Genomic DNA, 21,464 nt, shown 5'->3' with positions numbered 1-21,464 from the left:
AGAGCAAGCTGCAGAGGAGGAGATCAGAAAGCCCACAGCATGCGCTGTCTCAGAGTAAAACTGAGCATGCTCAAAAGAATTTTTCAACCATCTGGGGTACTTTTGAACTCCTCAGCACCTTAGAACCCATGCTCAAATATGAGCAAGGCAAAACACAGGCTTTTTAAAAGCTAATACTGGTTGAGTACCATATAAACTGGTGATATACCCAAGACTGTGTCAAGTGCAGTGCAAAAATCTGTACAGGACTGAAGAAAACTCAGCCACCAATGGCACCTCTCCCAGGGTCGTCTTACCATCTCATAGCAGCAAATCCATATATGCAACATATATGCTGTTCTGCCTCTCCTGAGCCCCTGTGCCACCAGATGCTTTGCTCCCTGCCTGACAGTTAGTAACACGCACAAGCACTGCACTGTTTCCAGGCTAACAAGGTGGTTTAGAAAGGATTCCCCACCCCTCTGGCACGCAGAGAGCCTTCCAGAGCAAGGCAATGTGGGACAATGGTTTGTTCAAAGAGATTGGCACACCTATGTTTTCACTAAGTAGGGATGTAGTTTTTATCTGACTCTTAACAATGCTCTTAACAACAAACAGTCACAAAGGTGTCCTTTTACCCTTTGCCCGCAGTTCGTGTTCTCACCTCCTAATGGCTTAGGGCAGTGTCATGGCTGAAAACAGGAACTCACTCCAACTGTCTCTTCCTTTCATATCACCACAGCAGACTGCCAGGCCAACTTTCTTTGCCCGCAAATTTGAAGCTGTAGTGAATCAAGAGATAATTGGCCAGTTGGACTACTACTTGTATGGCAACTACCCCTCTGGCACACCTGGCCTCCGGGCCTACTGGGAGAACGTGTACGATGAGCCTGACGGCGTGCACACCCTCAGCGATGTCGCCCTCACCATGTACCACGCGTTCTCCCGCTTGGGCCTGCGGAGAGCTGAGACTTCGTTCCATGCTGCTGGAGACAACAGCTGCCGGTTAGTCTGAGTCTGTCTTTCTTTTTCTGGATGTTTCCGGGGACACAGTCTGGATTGCCGAGTGCCAGCCGAGGTTCATCGGCTCGGCTGTGCTGGCTGGAGCATCCTGTCACAAACAGAGCCGGGCAGCTGCAAGTGCACAGCACTTATTTCCAGGAGTATTTATGCCCATAATAAAGCAGTGGTTATTCAGGGTTGATATCATGTGACCTGTTTGCTGCACTTTTAAGGAGTTCCTGTCTAACCTGATGAAGACTGACAGGATCCAGTTGGGCAGTGCTACCCTCGCCGCTGCGTTTTCTTGATGAATTTCAGCATCTGTATTATACCCACAGCTCCTAAACCCTCCGTGTGATTGCAGCAGAGGTCATGTTCACCTCTATTATGCTTACCAAGAGCAGAGGACAAGGTTTCAGAATTAATCTGAACCTAGACAGGTTAATGGTCCTTGCTTGTTTGTTCCCCTGGGTGCATACGTGGAGTACGGAAAACTACTCGCTCGGGTTCAGTTTGCTTGGTACAGCTGCCTGTGCCAAAAGCGCTACAACTGGTGGGACCCGTTAGCATCAAATAAATGAAATTTATGTATGTATGAAAAAAAACCAGAGCAAATAAAAATGCCTGTTCTTTAAAGGGACAACTCCCTCATATTCTAGATTCCTTTTTCACCTATAAACCTAGCTAAGAAGAATTCTTAGCTAGGTTTATAGGTGAAAAAGGAATCTAGAATAAGAATTCTTAGCTAGGGATTTGAAGGAAGAATTCCTGGAGTTAGACTTGCACAGACAAGTCTCTCTTCATGGTAGATTTTTGCTGCCTGCAAACACATCTGAAGCTGTTTACATTCAAAGCAGAGAGGGTTCATCTTTTAAAGTCTTACTTTACAGTCTCTTAATTCCTTCTTCAGAATGTATTTTTTGGACCATGCCTTTTTTTACCCTAATAGAAAACCCATACAGCCTAAGTCAGCAAATACTGGAGAGACACTCCTTGTGCTTTGATGGATGGACTTTTGCCCCTCTTGTATTCTGGAGAGGAGACTGAATGCGCCGTGACCTTCCTACTTCATTGTGAAGTGCTGAGCAATATCCCATTTAGAAAGATGTGGTAATAAGTGATCCAGATTCCTATTACAGCTTTGCCAGTAAAGGTTACAGGTGCAAAGCAATAAAAGATCAATAACAATTAGATAGAAATAATCGCTAGTAGCATGCCCTCCTTATGTGAAATAAAGGCAGACCTAAAAAGTCCTGGGTCATTTGTTCTGCAGAGTGAAGCCAGCAGAGGGGATGGGACCTGTGTATAGCCAGTACTGAAATAATGTGACAATTACTTTTGTGCTTATTCCTTTTGCCAGTGTTCTGATGATGGTTTATATTAATAATCAGTTTCATTTCTGGGAAGCTTTTCATCGTGGAGGAGCTCAAGGTGCTTTTCAAGCTTGCCGAGATTATAGATGGGGAAGCCGTGTCACGCCCTGCTGATGGCAGGTGTCTGGGGGATAAAGCCTGGCTGGAGCCTCCCGAAACAGAGCGGGGAGGAACTGCAAACAGTGATTTGGAGTAGAGGCTCCGCGTTCATACCTACCTGAGCTGCCTCAAAATGCTGTTTAAATTACAGAAAGATTGATAACCCTCAAGTTTATGATTCACATCTCTTCTTTCGATACTGTTGTCTTTCCAGGTGTGTGCATATATACGCTTCCTCTTTCCCTCTCGCAATCCCGCGTGTCTCTAATGCGGGAACGGCAGGGTATGTTTCAGCTGAGCACCTGAACAGCATTCCCTTGGCTGTAAGGGCTGACAGCACCATGAAGTTAGCTGATACTGCAGTCCCCACCCCAGCTCGTTTCACACTGCTGCAGGCGCTGCAAGGAAAGCCTCTACCGCTTCAGATCACATTTGGAGTCAATCCCACACTGCCACCCGCAGCGGCCCAGGAGACTTTTATAAGAGAAACTGCCTTGCACGCTTTTCTAACAAGGGCTAGCTCACGGCCCCGGGAAGCCGTGCCCCCTGCAGACTGCTCTGGTTCCAAATTAGATTGCATATCAGCATCTTCAGTGGAAGCAACATTAATGTGTGATTGAGATTTAATTTATTTCTCTCCATCTCTAGGCATTTTTACTCACTGCTGCCAAGAGACAATTTACTCAGACTATTTCAAGGATATTGTAAATATTTGCTGCTGCACATATAAAACAGGAGGCCTTCGTCCTCAGAACAGAAGTCAGATTGTTGCTAGTATTGGCTGTGTAGCTTTGCTGTGGTTTTGTTCAGTCCATCAGTGCTGGCCCTGTTTGTACCGTGTCTTGTTATGTTTATTTCTCAAGCTCTAGAGACTGCATGTGATGGAAGGTCCTTCTTGGTTATCTTCTCCTAGTGCTGATGTCCTGAGATGTGTAATAACTGGCATGAGGAGTCAGGCTCAGCTGACATGGCAGGAAGGTGTGATACTGGTTGGTTTTCAGTGTGTTGCAAACACCTTTGTGTCACGGTTAACATCAGTGCTGTGAAGTAACAAAATATTTGATTTCAGAGATATGAATGACATGGTTTTAATTATTTATGCATCCATATGCACACACACATCATAACAGATGTTTCTGAGACTATAGCAGACAATTGACCATAATTTTTAATGACTTGGAACTACAATGTCTTTAAAATCCAAACTGTAACTGAAGGCTTCCAAATCTCCTGAGGAGAGGGTTTTCCTGTGTGTTTGACCTTTTTTCAGTTTATTTTCACTTATAAGTAAAAAACCCACAGCAAAGAGAACTCGAGTCTTTAATGAACATGAAGTTTATTTTCTAAAACAAAGGAGACCTGAACCGGGGACCGGATGCTGGTGTCCCTCAGAGTCCTGCCCTTGGAGACTCGGCTGGGGACCAGATTTGTATGCGAGGAGTGGAATGGGGCATCAGCGGAGCAGTGCCCGGCCTCGCAGCACCCTCTGCCGCCCCCGGGCCGCTGCTGGCCCGCAGCAAGCGAGGGCGGCACTGCCAGTGCCAATGCCAGCCCCTGCGGGCACTCGCCCTGCTCAGGTGGCCGTCTGATTTGGAGCAAGAGATGCATTTCTTGAACAGTGTTTGTGCCGGCAAACAATGCTGCAGCCTAACGCCATGTATCTCTGCGTGGCACTTTTTAGCCAGATGAGGCAGTAAGGGAAGAGGGCTTTCTGGCACACAGAGGTATCTCTTAAAGAGCTTAAAGTAGTGAATGTGTTCTAAATGAGCATATATTCCTGTTAAAATATTTTGTGTTTAGGGTAAAACAGCCTAAAAATATTTGATGAGTCAATACATTTGAAATCTCTTAATGTACAGTCAGGAATTTTCTAGTTGAACTGAATGCTCCTTAAGCCGTGAGCTCCAAGTAAACGGAGATTTCACGTCTCTCCTCTGTAACTGATGAGCGTGTGCATGTGCTGTTTTACAGATACTACCCCATGGGTCATCCAATTTCTGTCCACATTTACTTCCTTGCTGACCGTTTCCAAGGCTTCCTGATCAGACACCACGCAACCAACCTGGCTGTCAGTAAACTGGAAACTTTGGAGACATGGGTGATGCCAAAGAAAGTCTTTAAGATTGCAAGTCCACCAAGTGATTTTGGAAGGTTGCAGTTCTCAGAGGTAAGTATTGCTAGTTAGCCACCCATGCCCAGTGTCAGGAGACTCTGCAGAGACTGCGCACTAACTCAGCAGCCTTTGGCAGCTGTATTTCCATGTAATTTTTAGGTGAGAGTGGCTCTCCAGTGTAACATACATCCTTTTTGTTAGAGGAGATAACGTTGCCGGTTCAGATCTGTGGTCAACCCTTACTGCTTGCGTTGCTCTGTGTGTCCTCACTCCCTCTTGTTTTAAAAATAAACTTAAGGCATCTACTGTTGTAAAAGGGGCTCAGGAACTTAAAAGTTTTGTGACTGTGATTGTTGTGAGTGCTATGAGAGCTCCCTGGGAAATATGCCTTGTTTCTGCAGCTCCAAATGTGAATAGGGATGTGGTAAGCGTTTCTGAAAAAATCCCCGTAAAATCAGTGCTGGTCCGGCGTCGATGCCACGTGTGAGCAGAATATCAATGCTAGAGCATGAAAGAGAAAATATCGCAGCAGTGGCTGAAATCGCCAACAAATCCTTTTATTTTTTTCTAGGAATTCATCTCAGAATCTGACATAGAGTGGAAAAAACGTAGCCTAAAATGTATCAGGAAAGTTGATCCCTAATGGAACCTGACATCTGTGTTCTGTTTTAAAGATATAACTGTCTGAGCAGTTAATTTCGTGATTTTTCATGTTAAGCCACAAATTTCAATTAAGGTATGAAAATTGATAGAACAAATGTGCTCCAGTTATTATGGCCAAGTCCATAAATTACCATCTTCTTAGGCAATTAAGAAATGCCCAGGTAGGATTCCGTGTTTTGGTGTGCATGGCAAATCCACGACACTAATGTGCCATTAAAGAGACAGAGATGGAAAGTGTGCTTCATTTATCAGTGTGGCTGATGGTAGGCTTACCGTTTCATGTAGTGATAAATGGTTGTACGAGCTTTAATTCTTGTGATTTGTAGGAGTATTTCTGCTGTTTATTTGGAGCTTTTAATCTCACTTTCTGCCTAGTGCCTGCTCCGGGTCCTTCTCTTGAAAGCAACCAGGCTGGCAGCAGGAAGTTTATTCTAATTGTATGATGAAAATAAATACGTTGATCTCCGTATTCTAGAACTCAAATCAAAATATTTAGAAAGGATACATCTGACTTCATGCTCATGTAGGGAGGAAAGAGATATGGGACCAAAATTTACTCCCCGGCCACTTTTGTTTCCCCAAACCAGCCCCGCAGCAAGCATGAGCCCGACGGCCAGATGTCCTGGAGCAGCAGTGCCCGGTGTCGGCTTCTCCTGACGGGAAGCGGGGGCGCGTTGGTGGCCTCCTGCTGCACTATGCCCACAGCTCTGTGGAGTGTGTTGCTCTGCAGGGAGGATGCCTGGATCCCACGGGATTAATGAGCCGCTCTTCACGCCCTCGTAAACCACAGCTGGTCTGCGAGCAGCCCTGTAGGAACTGCTGCTGCAGTGGGGCCGTGTGACTGCAAAACATGGGAAGCCTTTAATCAGTGCTGAGCTTTTTTCAGACTAAGGAAATGCTTTTTTACATTTGAAACGCACAAATAAGTTTTGATGGCTGTTTACTTTTTTCATTATTTTTTCTCGCCTAGACTCTTAAATTTTCCCCTCCTTTCATAGAGGATTCGTATTTTAAGACCAGGAGGTACAAAGTAAATCATTTAATCATTTCTTAATTGTTTATTTTACTTTCTTGCCTTCCCTTGGCCTGCAGGCGTCTCTGCCTCTGAGCCAAATGATTCTCTCAGTTATGCCGGTATAAATCCAGCATTAACCTTTGGCTTCAGTGTGGCTGGAAAGCCTCTGATCTGCTGCTGCTTATCAAAATGTCACTTCTTCATCGAAGTCCAGCAAATGTAAAATAAACTTAGCAGTTCAGCTAAGATGAGGCCATCAATGTAAACAGATTAAGCACCAGAAAAGAAATTTAAGATTTGTGCTTACTGGGACATATCACTGCTGATACTTCAACAGCTTTCATCCCGTGACCTGGCAGAGATTTAAAACTGAATGAGGCCTTTTTAGCTGTGAGCTTTCTTGCCTCTCCCAGCCCACGCCAACAGGAGGTTGTGCAGGAAGACCACTAATATGCCTCATCGAATGTGTTCCTGCATGTATTTGTGACCCTGATACACAACCAAAATTGCAGTGGAGATGACAGGATCTCTCCAGACAGGTGTCAGCCCTTCCAGTCCTCTCCTTCGCTTTGCTTCTCAGACGTTGCTTCCCAAGCAGCAGACGTCACCATACACCATGTAAAGACCAGACAGAAAAAGCCAGTGGGCTGCTTTGCCTGTTGGCCAGGGGGGGTCAGTGACAGCATTTCAAGGGCACAGAGCTCCTGCCTTCTGTCTTTGACAGAGTCAAATAAACCAAAGTCACAGGAAATCCAAGAGAGATGATTTCCAAGCGTGGAACTCGCACACCTTCTAAAACTGACTTACACACAGTGCACGTGGCATGTGTCCTACCAGCCTGCATTCACAACTTTTACATGGAGAGCAAAAGATTGATTTGCTGTACAGTACTAAAAGTCTCAGCTCAGCGTATATCAATTGAACGCTAAGTTCGTTTCTGGTCTTGTTAAGACTTGTGATTCATCACGGAGAATAAAATAAACTAGGTGGCAGGCAATTAGTGTGCATTGTGTGAACCTAATGGTCCTGTTTGTGGTGAGCAATGAGACACAAACCCATAATCAAGGCATAATTTATCTTGGGAAAATTTTATCTTGGGACTGAACAGAGATAGAAACAGGAGTTTTAAGCCAATGAGAGAGTTCCAGCTTTCCAGACATACCCTGTGCACAGCGCCGGCTTTTGAAGCCCAAAATCATGGTGATTAAAATAATGATGTGGAAAATGTCGGTTTCTGTGCCACATCCCTTCATAATTTATCAGATATTCATTACTGCTTGATTCTATCCCATACTTTGTGTATCCCATTTGAAAGTGAAAGCCTACTTACAATGTTTTAAGGGACTATGAAAAATATTATAGGATTGTAGTATCTCTTGGCCTGTAAAATCGTCTGTCTCAGCTGGGAACTCAGCTGTGTAGAGCTCTGGGGAAGAGGTATAAACCTCTAACTAGTGCTTTAAATTACATTTCCTTTAAAATACCATGCTTCTAAAATCAGCTTGTACTGTAAGCCGTGCAGCATGGGGAGGTGTCCCCCGACTGGAGACTGAACATCCAGGCCGGATCCCGTAAGTAGATGTGTGCAGTTCCCTTCCACAGCCCCGGGCGGTGTCAGCACCCTGTCCTGCTCTGAGCCGCGGCTCCCGGGCAGGTGGGGTGCCCAAGTGCTTTGCCCTTGTCTTGCTCAGGGCCTGCCTCGGGGCAGTGTTTTCTTCTTGTTGTTTTTGTGCTGTTGTTTTCACGGACCCGCACACGCTGACACTGGTGGTGGGCCGGGCTCTCTGGGGGAACGCTTGCCACCAGCGTGACAATTGTTCCTTCCTCCTTCTTTTCTCCTCTCCATTGACTGCAACTTTTGGTTCACGTTAGGGAACCCAGTAATGTGCCTGCACAAAGCTTAACAACCCGCCAACAGCTGTGCTGTATTTTTTTCCCCAAAAGCAACCTTTGCTCTCCTGCGTACCCCTCTGATAAACCATCTCAACATTCTTGTCCAGCCTGGCGTGGAGCGATGTCACCTGGAGGTTGGGGCATGGGGATTGTAATTTTCTGATTCGTTTTCCTCGGGAAGCGAAGCTAGAGAGGGAAATAGTTGGATGTCAGGGATGCGTTTAATTTTTGAGGATGAGGTAATCTTTCTTCAAGGCGTTCTTCAGTAAGAAATATCAAATGTGGTGGAAAGCTTCCTTGTAGGGTTTCCTTTGCCCAGGAGGGTGTAGGTTTGTTTCACATGTGGCTTTGTTATTTCCCGATCCCTGGAGCTGCAGTAGCTGTGAGGTGGCTGCACTCGGTGAAGGCTGGCAGAGCAGATATTAAGATCGGGTCAGGAAATTTTCTTTCTCAGCTTATTTCCATACATATTCAGTCAGTCTTGTCAGAAGAGTACGCGCTGACAGCTCCTCGAGGCAGTCGATGCTTGGGTCTGATATCTGGGCTGCGCTGTCTGGTTTGATTAGCTGGTGTGCTCGGTGAAATACCTCTGAAATACCAACGATTCTGCTGTGTTGATTGCAGAGTAGTGGAAGGCTCGTTTTGTCTCGTATTCTGCAGTGTCATAGCCCGGTAGGAAAAATTTGTATGATGACAGATGGATCCAGGCTGGGAGGGGTTTGTTCTACTGGCCTTGTAGCTTTTTCCTTGCAGTCTCCTGTAATTTTTCTGCCAACTACAGCGATTCATTTAGAAGGGATTGGGGACTGGACAGTTTCCATTACAGCTGTGGGTGGTAGTAGGCATCAGGTAATTGTTATCTTTTACAGATTTGGGGGATTTTTGTGTTATATTGGAACCTTATTCTCCTCAAATGAGATGAAATCTAGAAGAAAAATATCTGAAGCAAATGAGTTACAATTATTTGTTGTGCTTCAGGAAGGTGAGTTCTGACCGTCCCTGTGTGAGGTGAAGTGTAGGGACAAGGACTGTGAGATGCATCCACAGGTCCTGAGGGAACTGGCGGATGAAGTTGCTAAACCACTATCCATCGTATTTGGGAAGTTATGGCAGTCTGCTGAGGTTCACATTGATGGAAAAGGGGAAACATGACCCCCTTTTTTGAAATGGAAATATGGAAGACCCCAGGAACTACAGGCCTGTCAGTCTCACCTCTGTGCCCAGCAAGATCGGGGAGTCGATCCTCCTGAAACTATGCTGAGGCCATGGAAAATAAGGAGGTGATTGGTGTCAGCCAGCATGGCTGAAGAGCCAGGAGTGGTTTCAGTACCAGGATCACCGAAACATCTGTCTGTTTCTCCAAGGAGTGACATCAGACATCTGCGTGCAAAAATGAGCCAAGGGTTCTGTTCTAAACTTCAAATGGGGTCCCTCAATATTGATTGCTTTGGAGGTGGGCGCTTTCTCCAGAAGAAAACACGCACCCTTCAGTCCTGAGGCCCAGCTGGCTGCCTCCTCCAGAATTCCCAGAAGCAGCTCTTTAATGGTCAGCCTCATAAATGCCTGCTGGATTTGGTGCTGGGATAGCGGCGTGTCTTCCAGTTGGCCTAACAATAGCAGTATCTACATTTTCATGCTGTCTGTTTAGAGATGCTTATTTTCAGTACTGTACAAGTGTTAATGGCAACAGCTGCTAAGTTTGTATCGTCTCGTGGGTTACGGGTGAGCCATTAAAATTCATGTAAAAAGCAGTGAAATATGAAAGCTGCTAGGAAGAAGAAAGGTCCATTAAATATTTACACTAGATTGCGAATCACGTGCTTTACTGTCAGTGAATAAATAAAAAACAATCTCACTATTACAACAGACAGAAGAGTTTACCAGAAATAACATCCCACATCAAGCAGGAAGGGAATACAAGGAGACAGCATCTCATGGATAGATTGTAGAAAGGATCTGATGCGATTTGTCCTAAAGTCAGCAAAAGCCTCTTCCTTGCCTGTAGCAAGAGCTGGGTAGGTCTCTTCTGCAGGGTCCATCTCTCAAATATATCATACGTTCTCATGACTCGGGCGATGGTGAGTCGCATTTTTTCTATGCGTACCCTGTGTTCAGGCTTGGTCCTTTATTGTCTGCTTCCGTGTAGAGGAAAAGGAGAGCTGCTATCGCCTGTTACACCACTCTTAATGTAAAGAAAATGCTTGTATCGATCAAAAGTGAACAATTTGGACAGAAAAACTAAACCTATCATTCGAGGTTGTCTCACATTTGCATACACGTTATGATCATATATCGTGTCGCCATCAGCCTTTCTATGTACACATAATTCATGTCATAAAGTATGATTTGTGTGTCTTGAAATCCCTTATTTGAAGTAAGGGCCTTCAGTGATTAAAAACATGATGGTAACAGCAATGTGGTCTTCAATTTCAGATTGGCACCGACTGGGACGCCAAGGAAAGGCTTTTCCGAAATTTTGGAGGACTCCTCGGGCCAACAGATGAGCCAATTGGCATGCAGAAATGGGGGAAAGGCCCCAATGTCACCGTTACTGTCATTTGGGTGGATCCTGTCAATGTAATTGCAGCAACATATGATATTCTTATTGAATCCAGTGCCGAATTTACTCACTACAAACCACCGCTGAATTTGCCCCTGCGACCTGGTGTCTGGACAATAAAAATTCTGCACCACTGGGTACAGGTAGCTGAAACCAAATTCCTTGTTACTCCTCTCACCTTCTCTAATCGTCAGCCTATCAAACAAGGTAAGTTTTATCTTTTGGTACAGTAATAATGTGGTTATTGTGTCTGTATTCACTGTAAATGCTGCTGTTAAAAATGCAGTAGTACTGTATTGGAAAAGGAGAAAAGAAAAGAATTTTATAGGTACTAAATCAGAAGATATTGTTGCACCAAGACAAGCGAAAGTGTCTCTATTCAGTCTGTAAAACACAGCCACTCTGAACAATAGTGTTTGTATATTTAAAATATGCACAGCTGAGAATCCAGAGAACTCCACACTCTCAGTAATCGTAGCAGCTATCGTAGAAGCCATCATTTAGAAATACAGAGAAAAATGGACCTGCTTTTCACCACATTTGCTTATAAAGATTTACAGATGTCTAAACTGTTATCTTGGCAAAGTTTGTGTGTTTAACAATAAAAGCATTAATACACAAAATGCTGAATTAGACAGAATAACCCTAGACAAGAGCTCACCTGACATACTGTCAGGTCCAGGCATTCACTCTTGCCTGATGGCTGCCAAACCCCGCTCAGTACACGCCAGGCAGTCGTGTTACAGAAATATCTGTAGATGTGGTGATCGCAGTAAGGACAGTATCAGACCCACACTGATGTTTTTCAGGAGAGACAGTGTCCGAACCATCCCAATGCAGAGGTCAGTCTCAGGCTGCCAGTGTCTGCAGGCTCCCAGCAGAAGGTTTCACTGGCACAGGCATTTTTTGAGTGCTTGGGTCCCCAGACAGGGCCGAGGACACTGGCTGGGAGAAGATAGAACATTTTGGAGCCACACCTGTTCTCTTATTCATTAAGATTGAAACAAGTTCGTTGCTATGAACATCTTTTACCATTCTTAACGTGCTCAAGTGCCTCCATCTTCCCAGGACTAATACTCATAACTTTAGATGTCTTCAGTGTGCCAGAGACGTGAATGATCCTATTAAGTTTTCAGAAGGTCTTCTTCCTGACAAGGCAGCAAATAAACCACGTCAGGCATTTACCTTCCAGCATAACGTGCTGCTTCTGTAATGCAAACACCCCCAGACAACTGCTGCGAGCTAACGCAGCCCTTATCTTACTCAACAGGAGCTTGATGCTGCACGTTTCTCAGCAGAAAAGCTAACTTACTGATTTCTTCTTCTGACATTTGGTGGCATCTTTCCTTAAGCAGAAACTAAACCACCACCAACCTGGTGCTGTTATTAGTTAATAGGCAATGATAAATTGTGAAGAAACACCATGTGGAGAAGGAATACGTTTTTAAAGTCTGAGGCAACCTACTACTAAATACAGCTGTTACCGACTCTTTTCCTGGAAATTAATGAATTCCATGTTCTTTGTGAATTTAACAGTTAGGGCATAAATTGGGTGGAAAATGTGACACGTAGCCAGCAACCTTGCTGCTTTTCCTTATAATGTGAGTGCCCTGTGGACGGGTAAGCATGTCTCAGCCTTCAACCATACGCCCACACTTTGTGGTGTAAAGGCAAAATTCCTTTTTGTCCAAACTCTGAATCTGGAATAATTCTACCAAAATTATGTAGTTCTTCTGTATTGTCCATTGATACACTAGGAGAAAACTTGGCTCATAGTTTTTGCTAGAGCATCATTCATTCAGTAACAGGAATCTGCTATAGGAATGAAATGTAAAGCTTGGGAACAATATTATCTAGGAAAAAAGCCTCAGGAGTCATTTGCTCCTGATTATGTGATGTATAATCTCCAGATGTCTGAAGCATGAAGGTAAAGAAGAAAATTAATTACAAGGGCAGATAGTGACACTCCAGTGTAGTTAGAATTGTATTTACAATGCAAATTCCTGTTGTTTGGGAGGTTTAAGGCTTTCTGTCTCAGTGACACTATTGTGCTCTGTGCAGGCAATTGTCATTTAGCTTTGATTTCCAGCTTTTGTCAGTTTGTCACCACTTTATTATTTAAATATATTTTTCCTCTGCCAAATAAAGGCATTTTGAGAGTATGACAGAAGAATTAGAACTTCTAAAAGAACAATTTCTGTTACTGTTGCAAACAATGCGAAAGCTGCCAAAAATCTTCTAAAATGAAGGAATAATATTATTGTCTCGTCGTAACACTGAAAATAAAACATTCATCAGACTTAACTAGGAGCTGACAGCAGAAGAGAGGAATTTGTTTTATTAGGGATTTCTTTAAAATTTTGTTCTTCCAACCATCCTCCCTCACCCCCAAAAAAGGAGGGGGGGAGCTATAGCTTTTGTCAGAGACATTACCCTGGAAAGTAATTTGCTACTCCAGAAGCTCTTTGAATGACTGATACATTTCTTACCACTTTGCATGTCATTTGCTTGATGACGATTCAGCCCCCTCTGTCTCATACGCTTCCGATGTAGACACTGGAGTCCGTGTAGTTACATACATCAAAATCTGCCCGTGGTCTTGTGTGGAATTTGTCTGTGCCATTCTCAAAAGCACACGCACGAATCTGGCAGCAGCCACTAAAATCTTGTTATCTTGAGAGCATGGGCGTAACAAGAATCAGCGTATTTCCTAAATCATTACTTATCTACACATGGCTTCAGCATGGAGCACGACAAGGAGAAGTTGCTTTGGTTTCCCAGCATCATAAAGGGAGCCACTTGCTCCACTTTTGAATAATCAAAGTGAAGGATGTTTTGTTCTTGCATGATGACTCTCAAAATTCAGTATTACAATTCAAAATTAAAAAATTAATCGTGGGACAGCTGCCAGCAAGATGTTTTGTTCAGCGGTTTATAAAAATGACATATGCAGCTAGTTAAGTCATTTTTCTATTCCTATTTATTTATTAATTTTGGTCTAAAGTCTGTGTGTTCAAGTAAAACCATAAGGGAAATCAAGAGCAGGTGTTTTCTTTGATATTGTGTCCAGATGTGCATAACTGACAGAATGTAAATTGTTTTAAAAACACAGATTCGTTGAACTTTTCAAAACTTGGATCTATAGGAGATGAGCTCTTACATAGAACTGCTGAGTACACTGGGAGGTTTGGGGCATTTCCACTGTAAATGAGGCTCCTAAAGCTCTCTCAGTGGAAAGTCTAAAAGCTAATGCTATTTTTTCTTTCCTGCGCCTCTTCCCTCTCCAGTCATCCAAATCTGTGTCTCTTGCTCTAGTTGGAGTTGTGTCAGTGATCCGCTCGGCCTCCAGCAGATCCTCTGGCTCGAGACTGACTGCAAGCGTTTGTCTGGCAGGAGAAAGGGGAAAAAAAAAAAACAAAGGAAAAGAAGGAAGTGAAGTAAATCATTTGGAGAAATCGGGTTCACTTTCTCCACAAGCATCTCCTTTCCTCTAGGTCCTGCACAGCCAGATTCTGTTTTATTCTTCTTCTAAATGGCAATTTTGAGTTTCTCCCCATATGGCTGACTGTGTTAAAGCCAAGTACTCCGTGCTTATTGTAAGGGTGTGGGAGGGCTGCCAAGGACCAGCAGGGTGCCCTAGAATTAAATTGTGCCAAGATGGAGAATGATGTGGAGGAGACAAAACAGGGAGAAGATCGCTAACAGTGGTAGTAGACAGGAACAGGATTTTCTTGCTGTCTGCTTTAAGCAGCCTGAAGTGCAGTTGGGAGACTTGAGGTTGGATGTCCAGGTCTCCTGCGCAGGGACTGGAGAGACAGAGCCAAACAACAGGTAATATTCAGAGCATTTAGCCAGCAGTTCACGGACTATAATGCAAGCTGCCAAATAGATTTCAGTTCCTAAGAAGACAGTGAATTCAGTAGAGGTTGACTGTGCATCCCTATCATCCTGCTTTCCCACCCTTTCGTGTTCTACAAAGTCTATGTGAAGCAGTAATGCCAGGCCTGATCACATACATCTCCTTGGGGCACTGAAAGGGGCAGAGAAAAAGCCAAAGAAGACCTCTCAGGTTCAGCTCCCGGCATGATCACATGCCCCGAGCACGGGACTTCTGATTTCTGCTGCTCCGCAGTGGAACAAAGAGCCATAAACACCAGCTCCAGGTCCCTGTGCCCTCTAACCGCAACCCTCTTTCAAAGACTCGATGGCATTAGCAGATATACTGCAACGCACATGTGCATCTCAAAGGCCTTTTAGCCTAATCCATATTTATAGATCGTCTTAATTAAGTATATACTGGAAAATCTTTGTTTTGCCGCTGGTTGTTTGCAGTGGCTCAATCAACTCTAATTGCATCTATACGGATTATAAAGTGGGTGGCAACTTGTGTCAGAACTGCTGTGATTTCTTTAAATTAACCAGAGGTAACGTGACATATTCTTGATAAATGCAGTAATAGCAACAGGCAAGCGTATGAATGCAGAAGAGTAGACGTGCCATGGAATCATCATTCCAAAAAACCCTGAAGACAGGGATTTGCTTCAAAATTTAGTTCAGACTCAATTGACAAAGAGTCGATTAGCTTCACAATGAGCAAATGCAGCCCTGTCTTGTTTGCTGCAAGAGAAAACAAAATGTCAATAAAAAATTACCTTTTTGCCAGAGGGTTTCAGCACAATTCAAGAAAAGAAATAAGCTGTACATTCTGTGTTGCTTTAAAAAAAAAACAGGTCTAGTGCCTTAATATTTACCGAGGTAACCACATCTTCATTCCTTAAGTCGCTCTGTCTAAACTTATTTGCTTTTTCTGCAAAATGAAGAACAAACCCACACAAAAAAGCTGAAATCGCAGCCCGTGTGGCTGTATAGGCCATGTAGTCAGTCCAAAGAAGTTATACAAAGAAAAGTCAGTTGAGAAATGAAGTGCCCTCCCAGAACGAAGAGCAAACAAAAATGGGGGACAAAAATAACTCGATGTTTTAAAGCTATAATTTAGAGTCAAGGGAGTTTATTTTGCATTGATACGTTTCCTCCTGAAGTCAAAGGACTATTGGGGCCTTTTGTGGAAAAAAAAGTCTGGCTTAATGTTTGTGACTGAGTTAATTTTGAATTGGTTGCTCTAACTACAGATTTAGATGCCTAAACACACTCCTCACAGGGGCAGGCCTTCCAGTCTCCGGTGTTTTTTCATGAACAAGAACTGAAGTGTCAGTGCTTTAAAAGCTGCAGCCTCAGGTATTTCAGAGCTTGAGATCTGCACTGTTCCTCTCCTGTCCCAGCCCAGTAACTTAGAGATTATCTCACTTTTGTTTTTCCTTTAATGCAAAGAGGAATAGCCCACATCTGCCGTAGCTCAGTTGAGCAGCATCCTCCTCCTTACTTTTTCCTGTGAACTTTTTAAGGAAGACTTCAAGGCTCCAGGAGAGGGTTCTGGGTTGAATCAGCCTTTCCTATTGATTAGTGTACGTAGCTCTGCACTCAGGTTGCTGTTACGCAGCTCTTTCTTCGTAGGGCATACAGACCCTTTGGGGGGTTTGTTGTGGCGTGGGACCGGGCAATCCCCCGCCGGCACCAGGTCAGAGTTCCGGCACGTGTAGCACATCGGAGAAGCATGTTTTCACAGTGAGCGGCAGGAGCCCTTCATACACTGAAAAACATAGTCTTATCTGTCTTCCCTTTAGTACTGTCTTCAGCAGTCTTTCCTTCTCCCATCAGCTGATATTTGGCTCTTGTAGAAAGGTTCTCGTCAGTCCCGGTACACAGCAGTGCTGCGGTGGCAGCCGTCGCAGCTCAGGCAGTTCAGGAGCAGAGCGCAGCAGGCACGGAGCGGTGCTGAGCACAGCCCTGCGTGCTCTGAGGAGCGCAGCGTCCCTCACACAATTACAACAGTGGCAGAGGGGAGAAATTTAAATTTATTGCAGATGCTGAGGGTATCACCTTTATTTTAGCAAGAGCAGCCCTCTGAGCTTAAGCAGTAAGGGTCGCAGATTGAGAGAAAAAGATGGTCTCGTGCTGCATTGCCGAGCATTGGATCCTGTAGTTTCTGTAGTTATCATTCCTTCCAGTTAATCCACCAACTCCTGAAGCCTGGCAGAAGTGCGGGGCTGAGCCAGAGAGATGCACAAGTTCTATTTCATCCTGTTATTTGTCTGAAAAAACATCTCTCTTGTTCAGTGCTCAACAGGCTTTAATTCAAAAGCTCTCTGAATTGCCTGTTTCAATCAGATGATCCTGCTAGTAATGCCAACTCTTATTTGTTTGGGGATTTTAACTTAGAATGTTCCTATTTAATTAATATGTTGATAAACAGTCTTCCATATTTAATTGCTTCCAGAAGAGGAAATGTAATCCTGTGTACTTGTTCTGTGGCACTCTGGCAGAGCACACTTCTGACATATGTGCGTGGAACAAACTCATTTGACTGGAGGTTATTGTGGATGTCTGCCATTTAAAATAAAGAAGGGGGTTGGATAAATGTGTGAACGGTTAAGAGATGTATAATGGCAGTGGGGATGTGCCGAACTAATTTAGTTGGGGATTTGAATTAATGGACTTGCATAGTATTTGACATTAAAGACTTCGCAAGTATAACAGCAAAGCTCCAATTAAAAGTCCCTTTTCCCTCTGAATAAATGAACTGATTTACTGTGAGTGCCTGAGATGCTGTCCTCTGCACGGAAGAAAGGACTCAGTGTCAGGCTGCAGTGCAAGCAGCAAGGACATGTGGAAGGAATTGTAGCCGTGAATCTGTAGTTCCTGGCCTCTAAACGCCGTCTGTGCGTGGTGGCTTTCCTAGCCCGGAGCGCCCTGAATGGGCTCATTTTCTGTTCTAGACAGTGTGTGTGGTGGCAGGGCTAAACGTATCCTCTGTGCTGCCAGGGTGAGGATGCTGGAGAAGTCAGCTGAGAACGGAAAGAAATGGTTGAGAATTTGCTCCCAAGAGGCACACAGCAAATATTTGTTGAGGGTCTCGTTCTGATTTTATGAGGAGCACCTTGGTCCACTCTCAGACCTTAAAATGTCAGCCAGTCTTAGACAAGAGTGGTCTGATCCATTGTGTCCAGTCCAGAGTCTTTGAAGGCTAATATTACCATAGCCTGACAGCGATTTTTACTGCAAGATTACAGATCTGGGGCAATGTGCTGCATTTTGCTGAGGTAGAAGAGTTGCTGTAAGGAAAGCAACCACAATGCAAAGAAAATTGTCGTCAGGAAATGATTGCAACCCATTATTCAGCACAAGAGCTTGAAATATGATTGTCACTAGAGAATACTTTCTCAGCGAGACTGGAGCACTTCCAGGAATGGTGCTGGGCCTACACATATTTAATTCACTGGATCCGATCTGTCCAAGGCCGTGGTGTTGTCCTTCCAGTGCCAGGAATGGCACCACCCCAGTTCTGGAGGCAGACTAAGCTAACAGATGTTGTGACTTCTCCACGTCAGGGCAAGGCTCATCGGTTTAGGGAAAAGAAAAACCTCAACAGGCTGAGCTCTTGACTCTTTCTCCCAGACAAAACAGTGATAGCACTTGAGGGTCTGATGAGGGGCGGCAGCCTTCTCATACCAAGCATCCTTGAATTGTTTTCTAATATCAAAGCACAGCCTTCCCTGGGTGTCCACAGGGGTAATTTCAGCTTCATGGAGCTTATCTCCCAGGCTGCTTCTGTGGTGAAAGGCAAAATTAGCTTCTCCTCAAGGCAAAATGAGTTTCTCCTGAGAGGGAGCTGCGTGTTGCTCAGACTCTGCGTACAGACAGGAGCTCACAGCTAGGGTGACTTTGAGGCTGGGCCTGATGTTTTGTTGTGCTGTGTAGAACAGTTCTGTGGACACCAAGGTGTAGACGATGATAATAAGGACAACGTTACTTTTGGCCTTAGTGTTTGCACGGTTTGCATTGCAGAGCGTGGAGCTCATAGCAGGGAGCACGAGGGGCTGAAGAGCTGAGCACAGCCAGTCATTCATCCTTGGGATGCAGTGTGCCCTCGATGCCGGGGAAGCGGGCTGTAGTGCACTGTTGACTTGGCTTTTCATTTGCTAGACCTTTAGATCCTGAAGGTTGGGGGTTTTTTGTGCACTAATTTTGGGGTTTATTTCTGCATTTCCAGAGGAAGCCTTGAAGTATCACAGTGGGCCTCCAAAGAATGCCTACATGGAGCAGAGCTTCCAGGGCTTGAACCCCATCCTGAATATCCCCATCAGCGCCGCCCGTCTGGACCAGGCCAAGAGGAACGCGGGGCTCGTGGGCACACGACTGGAAGCCTGGGTGGACTCTCTGGTCAGCAGCGTCTGGTCAGCCGTGGACATCTGCAGCACTGGCCCCACTGCCTGCCCCGTCATGCAGGGCTGCGCTCAGACGGCGTGGAGCACCCTGAGCCCGGACCCCAAATCTGAGCTGGGCCCCGTCAAACCCGACGGTCGCTTAAGGTAGCATTCGGTACACTCTTCTCCGGCATAGGTTTTTAAAAGGGAATTTAACCTTGCTCATACGTGAATCTCACACCAGATTTCAGAAACCTAAGGGAACATTATAGTGTTTTGTTACTTATTGCAATATAATTAATTTTAAAAACAAACAAACAAAAAAAAGTTCTGACAAGGCCTTTGGCAATGCCCTCTCCATCCGCTGTGTCAGGAGCAGCTTTGGCATCTCGCAGCCTCTGCTGTCCCCTAGGCCTCAGCCGCATCGCACGGCGCTGCACACGCCACCTCTGCGTGTAGCAGCGTGCGTGGAGAGGGCAGTGAGGGAGCAGCTGCTAAAAGTGGAGCTTTTTTAAAGAAATTTGTCTGTACCTCTCCTGTTTCATAGGCTTTCAGTATTCTATTATTTTTTTTACCATGAATAAATCACAGCAAAATTCCCTTCTGCTTAGGCTTCCCGGGGAGGTTGGTTACTGCGGGCCAGAGCCTGTATGGCCACATTACCTCAAGGAACATGACATAATTATGGTACATCCTCTTTTTTGTTGTTGTTGTTTTCATAATATGAAGTAATTCTGGACTCATTTGATATCTGTTGTTATCGTAGTTACAGAAAATGAGCAAAAGCAGAAACTCACATTCTTTTCAGAGATTCTTTTTAGACTAATATCATGGTAAACCCTAAATGGAGCCAATGTTTTGCCGTATTAGTCTTTTACGTCTCATGCAGTCAGTTTAGGGTCTATGTACTAAGAGTATTAATTTAAAGAACAAAGCAGTATTTGGGATTTCGGCCCTTTCAGATCTGCAGGTTTTTTTCTGAGCCCACCAGCACCTGAGCTTTTTGCAGACTTCAGTGCAGCGAGGGGGGGGCGGGTTGGGCGTTGATGTGTCTGCTCACACCTTTGCCAGTTGTGCTCATGGGCTGAGCTGAGTTTTTTCCTCAGGCAGTGGAGGTGTGTGGAACCAGGAAAATGGTAGAATTGGGACCTAAATCTGCGACAAAATGTTTCTTCTCGAATTTGAGTAGTGGCTAGTGAGTCTGAACACTGATTGCCTCCCTTGATCTCAGACCTGCTCTTCATGAAGAAGCGTCCTTCCAGGTTTGGGCAGGGTAGGGCTTCCTGACCAAAGTCAGAAGCTGAACGTGAGGAGAGCGATGCAGTGTTTCTCAGTGCTTTTACTTTAATCTATCAACAAACTCTATCCTTGCCTGTCTTCAGACTTTCTAGCGAGCTGCATCCTGTTTCAAATAGGCATGTTTTGTATCATTTTAAGCTGCATTTTCTACAGTAGTATAAAAATTCATTTACATTCCAAGAACCTTTTCAAATATAGGTTTTATATGCAAATTCATCTCCAAGTAATGCATCTTAGGTTTGCATAAACATGCACTGTGCTGTTGCTGTGGTAATCTCTTGTTAGCAATGTAACCCAAAAAGGCTATTTAAGCTATTGGGTTAATTAGGATAAAAGCCCCGTTGATGTAATAAAGTAAGGTCTCTGTTTACCCTTCTGTGTGTGTGACTAACTTTCAGCTGATGAAAGTTGAACATCCACATCAGGAGGGAAGTAGACCCTTAAATCATTCCATAATCACCGCTCACAGAAAGGTTGAATTCCCTTTTAAACAACAGTTGCATGGTGGCCGTAACACACAGATCCCGGTGTCTCGTGGTGCCTCTCTCCGTAGTATGGGTTTAAAGCTACTTGCAGGTTGCTTTGGACTTGAAATCGTGGTGTCAGCTGTGCTGGCATTAAGGTAGAGCATCGGAATGTTTATCTGGCACAAAAAATGGATGCATAGAAGGAACAAGTTAGGTATTTATTATTTATGTTTTAGTCAATGACTAATTAGTAGGTGCTGCTTTTGCAGCTTGAAGATTATATTATCTTACTAACTGAAGCTGCCTTTATTGAGAAAAGGCCTTCCTTCCCTCACACTTCCCTTTCTTTTTTTTTTTTTGTCTTGATTTTGAGAGTCACGAGAGCCGTGGCTTTAGGGAAGTTTGTAGCAGTGAGAGCTGGTTGAAATATCTCAGTCAAGATAACGTTCCAGTTTTTCAGCCAACTTTAGAGGCAAGCAGGTTTAAAACCAGGGTTGCCAACAGGTTTATACAATAGAATCACAGTGTTATTACTCATTCACTAAGGTGTGTGCTTGTTTTTTCTAACAGTGCTTGTTTCTAATCTAACATTCCTTTATTAAGTTCAAATTTTCTGGGGACCTGTAATCCTCACTGTGAAATCCAGGGCTTTCATCACAGTGATGCAATGGCAACTGCATGGTTCAAGCCCTGCAGATTAAATTAAGAGCATATTAGGGCACACAATAAAATTCATTAAC

At 44.4% G+C, this 21,464-nt stretch overlaps 1 protein-coding gene across 2 annotated transcripts in view; it reads left to right on the top strand.

Moving 5' to 3' along the window:
• The window catches only part of XYLT1 (xylosyltransferase 1), a 171,283-nt gene that overhangs the window by 141,432 nt on the left and 8,387 nt on the right, over positions 1 to 21,464 (top strand). The window contains exons 8-11 of one of the 2 annotated variants that reach the window (XM_054080473.1): positions 722 to 984; positions 4,425 to 4,620; positions 10,571 to 10,904; positions 18,805 to 19,123. In XM_054080473.1, coding sequence (XP_053936448.1) covers positions 722 to 984; positions 4,425 to 4,620; positions 10,571 to 10,904; positions 18,805 to 19,123 — 1,112 coding nt within the window. Of the gene's footprint in view, positions 1 to 721; positions 985 to 4,424; positions 4,621 to 10,570; positions 10,905 to 18,804; positions 19,406 to 21,464 lie in introns of those variants that run through there. The other variant, XM_054080474.1, reaches the window with a different exon arrangement.

The sequence above is a fragment of the Cuculus canorus genome, chromosome 15 (assembly GCF_017976375.1).
Source record: "Cuculus canorus isolate bCucCan1 chromosome 15, bCucCan1.pri, whole genome shotgun sequence".
Lineage (NCBI taxonomy): Eukaryota > Metazoa > Chordata > Aves > Cuculiformes > Cuculidae > Cuculus > Cuculus canorus.
The sequence above is the reverse complement of the archived record's forward strand: the minus strand, read 5'-3'. Positions and strand labels throughout refer to the sequence as shown.